The 13,239-nt window shown below is 42.1% G+C and overlaps 1 protein-coding gene across 1 annotated transcript; it reads right to left on the bottom strand.

Moving 5' to 3' along the window:
* Positions 1 to 1,817: 1,817 nt before the first annotated feature.
* On the bottom strand, positions 1,818 to 11,537 carry HRG (histidine rich glycoprotein). Its single transcript, XM_036875098.2, has 7 exons — positions 11,299 to 11,537; positions 9,431 to 9,547; positions 8,484 to 8,574; positions 6,730 to 6,896; positions 5,643 to 5,723; positions 3,764 to 3,865; positions 1,818 to 2,685 (listed from the first exon to the last, which is right to left on the bottom strand). The coding sequence occupies exons 1-7, from the start codon at positions 11,488 to 11,490 to the stop codon at positions 1,900 to 1,902; spliced, it is 1,536 nt and encodes a 511-aa protein (XP_036730993.2). The 5' UTR covers positions 11,491 to 11,537; the 3' UTR covers positions 1,818 to 1,899.
* Positions 11,538 to 13,239: the final 1,702 nt, after the last annotated feature.

Raw genomic sequence — 13,239 nt, 5'->3', positions numbered from 1 at the left:
GCATGTGAAAGCACAGAGCACATTTCCAGGTGATTGCACAACTTTGTACAGCAAATCGGGACAGAATCGAATAAAGGAGGAGAAAAAAACACCAACCGCCTGTTACTCCCTCTCCCAACTGACTTTCCCAAAGCCATTTACAAAGGTCACTACATGTGACAACAGTGAGTACAATGTGCAGATACCTTTCAAAACAATGTCTTTGCAAGATATCTGGCTGCAAAGATATCTGTCAAAAAAAAGCAGGCTAGCAAGCATGGTGCAGGCCTGGGAAGCCCATGCACAGGGCATAGCAATGCTGGGAGCCTCACACCAGGACACTGGCACTATGGAAAAGAGAATATGGACATCTTATCTGGTTCCTGGCCAAGTCAGCCTCTCTCCATTCAACTGCATTAGTTCTAGAAAGAGAAAAGCTCCCCATGGTGGAGAAGACAGGGAAGAAGCATAAGAAGAGAGGGGTTGAGTGGAGCCCTGCATCCCCCGGCCTTGCTTTTTGTTTCTGGCTTGGTGGATAAGGGTGTCTTTCACTCATCAATCCTAAGAAACCTTTCTGATAAACTCCAAGCTTTGATTCTGCTCCTGGACTGTGCATCGTGAGTCATTTCCTTACTCTCCCAGTGTCTCCGTGGGCCCCTCCTTCTTCCCAGTCTGAGAACTTCACCCAAGTCTCTTTTACCCTTAGGTTTTTTTCCTACTGCCCCCAACCATTCCTACCAACATACACAAGAATCTACCTCTGCCACTGTGCACCTGAAACAGCTCCAGTAAGTCAGGTGGAGAGGACCCAAAATTTGATTAGCCTGTATATAAATGCTTGTGCCCTGATTTTGGAAGAAGGTAAATGATGGAAGATTTGAGTGTGGAAAAAGAGTCCTCTGGCACCAAAACTGAATAAAGAGAAGTTGTCTGAGACTAAAGCGGCCCCAGCCTGGGGAGAAGATCTGAGAAGAACAGCAGGATCTGGGGGTCCTGAAGCAGAGGACACCTGCCCTGCTTTCAGGGCATGTTGCCTGGATCCCAGGGAGAGAAAAGCTATGGGGTATCTCCTGGCAGTCATGTCCATTAGTGACATACAGAGATGCCTGTGCCCCCAGCTTGATACAGAAGAAGAAGATAATCTAGACCCAAAGGGCAAAATGAACAGGGTGATAATCATCCCTCAGCAGGGGTTCCTGGTGGACCAGTGATGAAGAATCACACCTTCTCATGCCCACCACCCAAACACCTTGACACTGTGTGGGATGCTAGGACTGTGGCACAATTTTGTGAGGGGAGTAGCAGGGTGGGGGAACTCTGAGAAGGACTGAGGTTAAGTTTCCTAATTAGCCCAGTAGGGTGGCAGCTTGAATGAGAAATCAATTTGTTCTGAAGATAAAATGATATTTGTTGTGCACCTGAATTTATGGTCTGATTCATGCCTGCAGCCTTTTTTGCAGTTTATTTGCCTGAGCACTGTTTGCTTCATAACTGAATTTAGAACTTAATTTTCAAAAGGAAGTTTAGAGGACTAGGATAAGAAGCAGGAGAGAATTTGGGTCACTTTTATAAGAATAATCCTTGAAGTGATAACACATACCTTCTTGTTATGCCCAACTACAGCATAAGTAAAGACTCCAGAATTAAATGAACTATGTCCAGAAAAGAAAGAACTTCTAAGGATCAGAGATTTGTCTCAAGTGACCCAGTGACTGGTGACAGACTTGTGGTGCTGAGATCTTTCTTCCCCTTCCCATTTGTCTCTCCTCAAGCCATCTTCTCCCCCACCCACATTTGCCCTATCCTAAATATGCAAGAAAGGTTAAAATAACTAGTAATTTTGTGTTTATTACTGGTCATATTTTATTATGGTTCTAATTCAGAATGTTATTTACTTTTCTCCATCAAGGAAATCATATTTTATTTTGGAAATGTATATGCAAAAAACTTTGACACATGTGTAAACTCACTACTAAATGTCCATGGACATGATTCAGAGGTTGACTGAGGGAAGGGCTGAATCTTTGGCTCTGAGGGATTGCTGTGGTTTGGCAATGAGTAGCTGGGAAAGTTGGCTTCAGGAAGAGGAAGAACTTCATCTTTCTTTAGTGGAGGGAGTCGGTAAACACGTCCAATTTGTCTCCATGGGAAGGGAAAGTGCCCTTTACCTGGACCTGTTTCCTCTGATTGCCTAGATGGTGGGTGATAGTGATCTTGGGGACGTTGGCTATGGGGTGGTGGGTCACAGGGTCCATGGTCATAGAAACGGCCATGGGGATAGTGGCCATGGGGATAGTGCCCATGGGGATGGTGTCCATGGGGACGGTGCCCACGGGGACGGTGTCTATGGAGATAGTGTCCATGGGTATGGTGCTTATGAGGATGGTGTCCATGGGGATGGTGCTCACTGGAGCCATGCTTATGAGGGGGTCCATGGGTCTTATTAGTGCCAAAATGAGGGTGATGACATCTTGACACTGATGGGGATAATAGTGGCGGAGCTCCTGCTTGAAGTGGTGGTCTGTCTGAGTGGTTTTGGTCTTCTAGAGGAGGTGGGCATCCAGGTGTATGTGGCTTGTGGGGATGATGATGATCTCTGGATTCACTGGGCTTAAATGGATGCTTGCCAGCAGGAGAATTCTCATGCACATCAGAGTGGAGGGGATGGCCCAAATGGGGCTGCAGAACACTGATGTTTCTGTGTTCCTGGTTAAAGGACACAGACAAGTGAATACCATGTAACACAAAAGAAGTTAGATGGTTAACTTGATTTAGACCAATGGCTCTCAGACTTTTGGATTCTGCAAATAAATTTTAAAAGTAGGATACTGAAAAAAAGGGCCTTCAAATTTTTTTCTAGCTAAGTTGACCTTTAAAATAAAGTAAAAACTATCAACTACCATCATTACTGCTTCACAACAGAAATAATATTTTGACACACCAGAGCCAGAAAGATAACTTCAGAGTAAAGGATGATTCTTTAGATGGAATAAATGTTGTGTTATGAAAAACTTTCCTAATTATCCTCATTTTTCTCATTTCAACATAAAGTGGTAAAATTTTGTTATGGAATGGTCCTCATCTGTAGACCAACACTTGGAAAACTAGTGCCTTACAGTTTATATTCTTGACAGAGTCCTGAGGCTTTATGGCATTAGCATCTCCTATTCCTAAGGGATGAGCACTTCACTTCTTCATTCTTTTCCTTGTTCAGATTTTTAAAAAAATCTCTCTGGAGTCATGTTCATGGATGTCTGGATTATTTTCAAGTTTTTTGCTGATAGAAAAACACTCTGAAGAATATCTTGGTAGAGAACAAAGTGCTCTGGGACAGATGTAAAATATTATTTTCCATCTCATTTATATACCTTTATATAATGCATTTGAGGCCAATTCATTCCACTTAGGTTCTATGCCCAATAATAAAAGCTAGGAATTATTAGGTTTCAGCACTGGAATCCTGGCTAAAAGGGCCATTTTCAAATTTATTAAAGGTTGATTGAACTGGTCATGATTTTACTTTTCTGCCAAATCTTACCCCTTCCCCCGTTATTTCGTACTCTTTGTGTCATACCACCGATTGTACTCTTTTCCCCAGGGACCTATTCTCTCTGTATTTCTCCTCCTTCCCTCCCACCCCCACCTCATCTCTCACTCTCTCTCTGTCTCTCTCTTACACACACACACACACACACACACAGAACCATAAGAACAAAGTATACTATGTGTGTGAAAATATCACTTAGTCAGACTGCTCATGACGAAGGCTACTTAGGCAACCCACCTCAAGGTTGAAGACTTCACAGTTTATGACAATGTTTTCTGGGGTTTCCCAGTCAGAGGCTTCAACATCATAGGACAAATCTGCCCTGCAGAATCCAAAGATCTACAAAGAAGAGAGAAGTTTCTCAGTATGTGTCCTTGTGTATGTGTATGTATGTATCTGCATTTGTGTGCAGGTGATGTGAAGGTGTCTAGCTAGAGTTGTGAACTTCCAGGAAAGGAAGAAAAGCTTTACACATCAGAATATATTATCAAATATCTCCACCAGCTATTTAACAATCTTTCCTTGTCAACACTTTGAGGAATGAGCACGTTCCCAAGGACTTCATTGCAAGTTACTCTTCTCCTTCATGGGTGGTCACCAGCACTGGGCTTCCCCATGGGGTACTGAGGAATACCACACCACTGATGGCTTGCCTTTAGGCCAACCCTTCTGCACTGAAGACCTGAGTTGCCTGTGCCCAGAGAGAATGAAGAGTGGTACAGAAGAGGGGGTCATACAACTTTGGTCAGTCCCTTGGAGGAAAGTGTTAGGAAGGAGGGAGCCAGTGTAAAAATGGGTTTGCACAGACTCTGTCAAAGTGACTGCCTGCTAACTCTCACCAAGGACAGAGGCTACAACTGGCTGGCACCCTTATGCCCCAGAGGCCCCAAAACCTTGCATCCAGTTAGACCAGGCCAAGAAGAAAACTTTTCCAGAAGAGCCTGTTAAGCTTTGAGGTTCTGAGTAGAGTTTTGGAGTCAGACAGATCTATGTTAACCTTGGGTTCACCACTTACTAGTTGTATGAGTTTAGGCAAGTTACATAACATTTCTGAAACTCAGTCCTTGTCTATAAAATGGATACAATACTATCTAACCACAGGTTGTAGGAGTACTTAATTAAATGAAATACTGCTGTGAAACACTTAGCACTGATCCCCCTCATCCAGCCACCATGTTTCTGTGCTGGGCTTGTATTACCCACACCACTATAGCTAAGGGTATTTTTGGGGATGGGAGTGGGACAGGGAAGTATCTTTTCTGGTGGGCACTATGCAATATTCTAGAATTGCTTCAGGTTGAAAAATTGAACAGTCAGAGAAGAAACGAATGAATGCTTCCTCTCTCTGGTCCTGGAAAATGTGTTGTTAAGTCTCAGAAAAATTCTGGATTTGAAATCAAAAGGCCACTGTTAAAATCCTTTGTCCTAATACTTTCTTGCTAAGTGTCCTTAGGTAAGTGGTTAAATGTCTAGGCCCTTCTGTCCCAGCGAAATAGAGGCAGACACTTGCTTCTCCTCCGCATGATGGTCACTGGGATCCAACAAGGCAAAAATAGATGTGGAGATGCTTTGTAAGCTACAAGTCACCATGCAAATGCCAAGTATCATTAATAAGATCTTCCTGCAGGCACATGAGTATCAGTTGATGAATGATTAGGAGGAAAAATCCCACTGGATTGATCAGTAGAACTGGATTCTAATTTCAGCTTGGTTGTGAACATAGGGCAAGACCCTTACTTTGCTGGGTCTCTGTTACATCTCCATTTGTCACATGGGGTCACATGAGGAGTAAATGAGATTAAGTAAATGAAAGCACTTTGGTGTAGGTTCTTTATAAAAGCTAGTTTTTAGTTTAATCTTAATGGGTTAAAAAGCTCAGTGTTAAGTTAAAGTATATGTCATGTATATTATAAAATCTTAATTCTCATGATTCACTCAACTTCTCTGTGCCTTGGTTTCCCCCATCCATAAGCCAGGGATAAAAATAAATCTACTTCACAGGGTGGTGGTAATGTTAATAAGGTAAGATATGTGTAAAGCACTTAGAAGGGTGCCTGGCACATGTAAGTGGTCTCTAAATGTTGCCTAATATGTCACAGACATTTATTATACTCACATTAGGGTGCCTGGGAAAATGGTAACTGGAGCAGTTCCTTACAGAAAAGTCCACATAGTAATTGGTTCTTTCCCCTCCTCTCTGAAACAAATTGAATCAAAGCAGTTTCAGGAACATAAAAAGAAAAAAAATTTTAAAGTCCGTAGATACCTGTTATCCAATACACTGTGAAGAAATATGAGGATTCAAAATCACTAATGTGTCATTTTCCTGGTGGTCTCTGTCTTTTAAAAATTTATCATGTAAGTGGTAAGGTGACTACTATTTCATTGAAAAAGTTCAAGTAATACAGACATAATCAAGCATAACGGAAAAAAATCACCCTTTCTGCACCCAACGTGTTCTTTCCAGAGAGAGGTACCACTACCACCTATTTGATGTATTTCTCCTCTAGCCTTTTCTTAAATATGTTGTGAAATGTATGTGTATAGCTAATTATTTAACATAAATGGGCTCACAGTCTAAAGTATTGTTCTGTAACCTTCTTTTATCTTACTAATATGCCTGGAAACTCTTTCCAATGCATATATGTCCAAAATTGCTTTTTAGCAATTGCATGGTATTCATTCCATTGCTGTGTGCCCTATAATCTATTTAACTTTGTGTTTTCAAAATGTATGATAAACATCAACTAGCTGTTCTACAAGATTACTTTGGTAGGAGGTCCCTGGGTACCTGGATGGGAGGCAGGTGAACTGTCTAGCTCCAGCCCCATCACTGGGTGTGGTGAGATAGTTTATCTGAGCCTCAGTTTCCCATCATAAGACAAGATGGTTAGGACCAAATGATTTTTAATGGCTCACATAACCCTAATATGCTCTTCTGTCTTTCTGTCTTTCTTGTTTGGGTTTTCCCTCCTTTCTGGAAGATAGTCACACTCCCCACAACCCCCAAAAGTAAAACACCACAGGAGGGCATTTCTTTGATATTTCCAGACTATCTATTGAGGCTACAATAGGGGCCTCAATTTGGAAGGCAGCTGGCTGAGTAAGGCCCATGGGGAAGGTCAATGCTGCCGAGTTTGCTCCTGCCAGGTTGGAGGCAGCCTGGGCTCTCAGACTCCTGCTGGACATCAGCAGAGACTCACCGCTCTTACAACTCTCTCCACTTGGTCCACTCTGAAGGAGACAAAATCATCATTCTCCCTTTTGTACTTCTCAAGGGCTTTGTCAGCTTGTTTTCTGTAGAGCTTGGTATCCTCAAAGAAATCAAAGAGTATGGGGCTGTCTTTGGTGTTGGCTAAGGCTGAAGAGACTGGGGACAGAAGATGGAAGTTCTGAGTTACTGAACTGAAAGAGCAATGCCAACGCTGGTACTTAAGACCTATAAGAACGGTGGTAATCAGAAGATTGGAGACTGACGAAAATTAGGCTTGGGGTGGATTAATGATTGTGCATTGAGCATTGACTCCCCTATACAGAATTTTATTGTCGTTAACAACCATTTGATCAATAAATATGAGAGATGCCCTCACAAAAAAAAAAAAAAAAAAAAAAAAAGGACAGACTTCCAATGGTAAAATAAATAAGTAACCGGGATGTAATGTATAGCATAAGGAATATAGTCAAGATATTGTAACATCTTGGTAGGGTGATAGCTGGAACCTAGAATTATGTATATAAATGTTTTATCACTGTGTTGTACACTTGAAACTAATGTAATATAATACTGTGCGTCAACTACCCTTCAATAAAAAATAATTATCAAAAATAAAAATAAAAATAAAAAGAACGGTGGCAAGAGTAATGATAGCTTCCATTTCACAGATGGGCAAATTGAAGGTTGGAGAAGCTAAGTAACTTGTTCAAGATCAAATCAGCCAATAGTCAGCAGAGCTAAACTTAAACTCAGACCCTTCTGATGCTTAAGTCTCTGTTGTGATCCCTATTCATGATAACATCCTCCCCATCATTTGCAAAATGTTAATATTTTAATAAACTCTTCCTGTTGCTGCCAAGGAGGGAGAGACAGCATTAGTATAGTTTTTGCCAATGAAAGAAGATACAGCTCAACCCTTCTTTAGGGTGACCTCCTGAAGGAGTTGCTTGGCTATTGAATTTTTATATATTGAATCATGTTGAGATTTGCTATTTTTAAAGGAATTCTGTGATAATTCTTTTTGAAAAACTAAATTAAAAAAGCATGGAATTTAGAGTCAATACTAGTGGGATAGGATCATGTCTTCACCACAATTTGATTTTATTTCCAAGACCAACCATTGACTTTCCTTGAGCCTCAGTTATTTTATCTCTAAAATAGAAGGTATTGTAATTTTTACTTCATAATCTTGTTGTGAGATTAAATGAGATAACATATGTATAATTACCCTGTGAACTGTATAATAATATATAATTTCTAGATGGTGAGGTCAATTCTTGAGTGCTAAATACTCTGCAAAGTGAACTACACAGACCATCTTATTTAATTCTAAGAAGGACCTGAATGGCTAATACTATTATTAGCTTCATTTCACGAAGAGGGAAAACTTAAAGAGGTTAAGAAACTTGTTCTCAAGACCACACAACCAGTACGTGATCAGGCTGGGTTCAAACTCAAACAAATCTGACCCAGAGCCTGTGCTCTCTACAAGGACGCTGTAGTGCCTGCCATACATTTCTACTTCTATATGTTGGATTTCTTTAAAGGAAGGCATACTGGTAATAGGGGATTATTCTTTCCTCTACTTTCTCTTCTCAAGAGAGAAGATAATAACTGAGTCCATGAGATCATGGACCATTTCTCATATATACATTATAGTAGTATATGATGAATACTACTATATAATTGAATTTTATATTAATCTAGAATAATTAATATTAGCATTTTAACAGATGACTATACCGGAACTAGTGGTGCAGTTAAAGCCATTCACTCTGAGATCCTGAGATTCATTCAAATGTGCTGTAGCTATAACCTTACATTGTCCAATCACCTGTAAGAAAGAGAGGTTTGCATTATTGTATACTGCTTTCCTCAGGTTGAATATGAGCAAACAAAAAGTTGCTGCAATATAATCTTACTATCCTTTTACAATTCACTTGTGGTTTCTCTCACCAAATCCTCTCTCAAAATCTGTATTTTCTTAGTCTGTTTCTGTGAGCTCAATGCTACAGGTGTCCAAACCCTCAAGGGAACCAGGGAGAAACTGTTTAAACAGACCATGACCATACCCCAAACATTTTCAAGGGGAAAAAAAATGCTGAAAACTCCTAGGTATTTAAGCATCTTATTTTCTAGAATGTAAATCTTATATCTGTGTTTATTCATTTCTGTGTTCTCCTTCTGCTGCAGAGCCTGGGATCTGAGCACTCATAACCACTGTGCAGAGTAAGACTCCCTCACAGTAACTGCAACTAATCCCTTTGACCCTTCCTGCTAATGAGACCCGTTTTTAAAGGACTCAATTATAAATTATAAGTTCACATATTCTTAGACCCCACAGACTGTCAGGGCCAGAATGGGCCTTACAGTCCACTCACTCCAACTTCCACACTCTTATTTTTCAGTTAAAGAGATGGAAATCTAGCCATGTTAGGTGATTTGCCCACAGTCTCACAGCCGGTCATGCTATCCATGGGACCAGACACCCACAGACTGATCTCGAACTGAGTTCCCAGGTATAACTCTCAAGAGAATATTACTCAAGGTCAACACAGTCTTTATGAGTAAAGAAACAGAGGCTGCTCTTACTCTTACACTGTCTGAGCCCGAGCATATGGCTACCCTGAGTAACCACAGCAGACAGAAGTCAAGAACAGTAAGAAGGCAATGGTAGCCTGTTTACTTACTAGCTCAGATGGACGTCTAGAAACAGCTGGCTCACAGTCCTCCCAGTGTTGCCTGGACAGGACTGAACAGTCGGATTCTTTCACATCTAAGACTAAATAATAAACAGCTGCAGATTGCTGGGGAATGCCAAGAAAACAACATGTGAGTAGCGTGTGGGAAACTGGTGCTCTTTCAATAAAAGCAATCTCTTTATTTCTTAAACAGAATTCCTGTTCTCTAAATCACTGCAGATGTCTTACCATTGTGTCACTTGATTTATTTATATGAATAAATAGCTTCCAAGAGCTACTTCCAAATGTTCTTTTTAACTGGTCATGATGTTGCTTCTGCTCACAACTTTTAAAAGGCAAAATCACTAAGTAGTTGTGTTGGTCTGGGTAGAGGTGTCAGAGAAGGAAGCCTAGAATTGTCGGTGATGACAGCCACATCACCACCTTCAGCCTGTGTGTGCAGTATATCCTCTCACCCAGCTGTACTTTGGAACTTGGATTTTTTGCCATGATTTCAACTTGCCAAAGCTAAAACCACTCTTTTCTATGACAAATCAGCTCCTCTCTCAACTTTCCTTGTCTTTGGTCAGTGGTACCAATAATTATTCATTGCCTTAGTCTCTCTCTGGCTTAAAAAATGTGAAATCAACTTTGATTTCTTCCCTTCCTGTGCTTTTGGTATCCAGTTACCAATCCTTGAATGGTCTTTCTTTGAAAAGTCTCATGTCTTTCCTTCATTCTTTTTGCCCTATTGCCACTGCCCGGGTCTGGTCCTCATTTCCTCATTCCTGAACATTTGAAATAGCTTCCTAGTTCATGTCCCTGTCACCTGCCTCCATCTCCTCAGGCACACAGTGTCCCCTCTCCACTCACCCAAACACCCTCTATAGTACCACTCAGAGTCAGCAGGGTGCCAGTTCATCCTGGGTCCTATACATGTGGCAGAGAGCCTGGCATGGGACTAATGGTCACTAAGTGCCAGGTTAAATCCTAAACTCCTGCAATCCCTCCTGTTCTCTACAACCTGTAGTGCCTCTTTTAACAAGAAGAAATCCCTCTGCTTGCCCTCTGTGGTGCTCCATCGTCTGGCCTCCTTGATTTCAGTGGTTCTACCAAAGGGTAGGATATTTTTGTGGGTGGGGAAGGAGGCCTCTCTCCATTATCTCTACCAAGCACTCAGATCCACTCCAAAGAAGTATATCATCTTATTTAGTGAAAACAGTAGGCTTTCTTTGCTTCAAGATAAGCCTACAGTCTCTCTTCCCACCTGATGGCTGCTCCAATGTCCATATAGAACTTCTGGAACCCTCTTGCTTATGTTTAAATTACTCCCTAACATCCCCTTTTCCAATGCCCTATTCACATAGAGGTAGTATGTCTGGAATTCTTCTAGAATGCCTTTATCAGGCCACCTTCCTATTCAAATCCTGCTTATTCCTTGGGACCTAAATGAAGCCTCCCTCCTTCCAGTTTTAATAGATCACCCTTCATTAGCTTGTTCCAGCATCTATGCCACTCAGTTGGCCTCCTAAATATATCCTCTTACACAGTGTGCCTATGTGTGCATGTGAGCTGATTATTATTTCCTTGAGGGCAGGGTTCACAGTTCATTCTAATTTTTCTCTTACAGTACTTAACATTTCATTGGGCTCAGCAGAAGTGCTTAGAAGTACTTATAGATTGATTCAGAGCTGAGGACATACTAATAGCAAATATTAGTCTGAAGGAAAAAAGAACAGTCTAAAGCAGCAGAAACTAAACAGAAAACCCTGACCAGAATCATTCCCTTGTGCAAAGCAGCAGGCTTAGGGGCTAGAGCCACATTTGCCCCAGTGGCATGGCCTCCCAGCTCAGCTCTGCCTTTGGCGATTCCTCACCCCTCTGTCCAAATGGGCATCAGCGACCCGCAGCAGCTGGAAAAGGTAGCCTTTCCGCCGTCCTTCATTGATCACGTCTAGAGCCTCCCCAGCCACGGGCTCAGCAGCTCTGCAGTCTGTGGGGCTCAGAGCGCAGGAGTACTGCAGTGTGATGACAAGGGTCAAAAGTAACATTGCAGTGAGCACCTGCATTTTGCTGAAACATGGAAGCCATCCCTTGCTATAGTAAGCAACAGCTGAGAATTTTATACAGACTTCCTAACACACACACACACACACACACACACACACACACGCACACACTTGATTAAACAAAGTCTTGATTAAACAAGTGTTTCTGTTTTGTAACCAAGGATATTCACCTTGCCCCTGGTTAAAATATCTGTCAACATGCTGTAAATGATTAATGGGTCCTGGGCACAGAAGGTTAAGACGTGCTGCTGTAAAGTGGGTGAAACTGATCTGCACAAATCTGGAAATTTCTAGTAGGTAGCAGATCCCAAGTGTGCTTTGGACCATAACCCCTGCTTATACTGGTATGGGGGCTGGGGTTAGAAGTAAAGTAATTTTCCTGTTTTAGCTGGAAATCTCCACCATCAGTCCCCCTTTTGGATTATGGCAGTAAAAGTCCTCAGTAGCATGTAGCTGCATTCTTTAAGGGAGGTAATATGATAAATGGTCAGTGCCATAAAAGGAACGGGGTTCAGATAGAATGATTAAGAGGCTGTTTAGAGTCAGAGCTGAATTTCAACCCTGCTCTGTTACCCTCTTACTGTGTGATGCTGGGTAAGCTATAATACTGCTCTGACTCTTAGTTTCCTCCTTTGTTAATGAGGATTAATACCTCTTGGCAGGACTGTGGCGTAACTAGATAAAAAAAATATATAAAGTAACCAAACAGTTCTCAGCACAGATTCAGGTACTGAATAAATGATGCTATTTATTATTGATATTATTATTACTAGTGTGCCTGGGAATAAGTTGAGGACATGTGCATGTCATCCCAGTTCTCCACGGTCCTTAAAGCATACTAAAAAAAATGGTTCCTGTGTAAGAGAGTGGTGGTGAGGACAGGAGCCAAGCAATTTGATGTCCATCCCAGAGAAGGGGTTATAGGCACTACTCTACTGGGGGAAGGACTCAGCATGGGGGGACAGCACTGGTATTAAGTTGATCCCCACCTCCACCCATCCAAAGAAACAACTATGCCTGTGTTCCTGGCTGAGATGTTGTTTTCCCAGGATCTTGCCTTGGAGGCAGTGAAGAGTGAAGCTAACAGACAAGAGTATGGAGCAACCAGCAAAGCTTTTAATGAGGAGAGAAAAGAAAACAGATCCTGCTAACCAGTTGGGGTTCCAAGGGGGGATGCCTGTGGGACTGCAGTGTCTGAGGGTTTATAAGCATTGGAAAGGAGGAAGCCTACCTGGTTAGCTGGGCCTTGTTGCTAGGGCTGGGGGGAGACTTAAGGTTTTTTTTGGCTCTCTCTCTGCTTATTCCTGTGATTTTGTGGTTGACTGTGTGCTTCAGTTCCCCTTTTTGTGGACTAGTACCAGGGTTTTCATTGACTATTACCAGGTCTGCCCTGTCCTGCCTACCCGTTCCACTACCTCCTGTCTCAGTCTCCTTCAGATGAGGTAACCCTAACTGCTGCCAACGAAGGGGGGAAGGCCGCTCTGGCTACTTCTTGCTAGCAAGGGACAGTGACCAGGTCGTGGCAGTCAGGGACCTTCTCTGAGCGGCCTACCTAGTGGCCCACAGTAGAAGTCACGAGGTGTCTTTATGGGGAGTGTCAACTGCATCACCATCTGGAGCTTGACGGCCTCTGGATAAGAGGAGACAGATTTGATGAGAAGGTTAAATAAACACGGTCTGAATAGGGGACCAATATAACTACTCCAAAGAGAGGGAAGAAAGGTGCCAGCCAAGACCACACCTGCCCCA

The sequence above is a fragment of the Manis pentadactyla genome, chromosome 1, assembly GCF_030020395.1.
Source record: "Manis pentadactyla isolate mManPen7 chromosome 1, mManPen7.hap1, whole genome shotgun sequence".
NCBI classification, from domain to species: Eukaryota; Metazoa; Chordata; class Mammalia; order Pholidota; family Manidae; genus Manis; species Manis pentadactyla.
Note: the sequence above shows the minus strand (reverse complement) of the source record. Positions and strands in the feature narration are given on the sequence as shown.

Bases quoted from the DNA above. Each gene is read 5' to 3' on its own strand.
- HRG (XM_036875098.2), bottom strand. From the start codon at position 11,490: ATGCAGGTGCTCACTGCAATGTTACTTTTGACCCTTGTCATCACACTG. The intron at 6,897-8,483 runs GTATAGTCATCT...TTCTGTCCCCAG, and splicing joins TAACTGCACCACTAGTTCCG to TCTCTTCAGCCTTAGCCAAC. The intron at 3,866-5,642 runs GTGAGTATAATA...TCTTCTTTGTAG, and splicing joins ATTTTCCCAGGCACCCTAAT to ATCTTTGGATTCTGCAGGGC.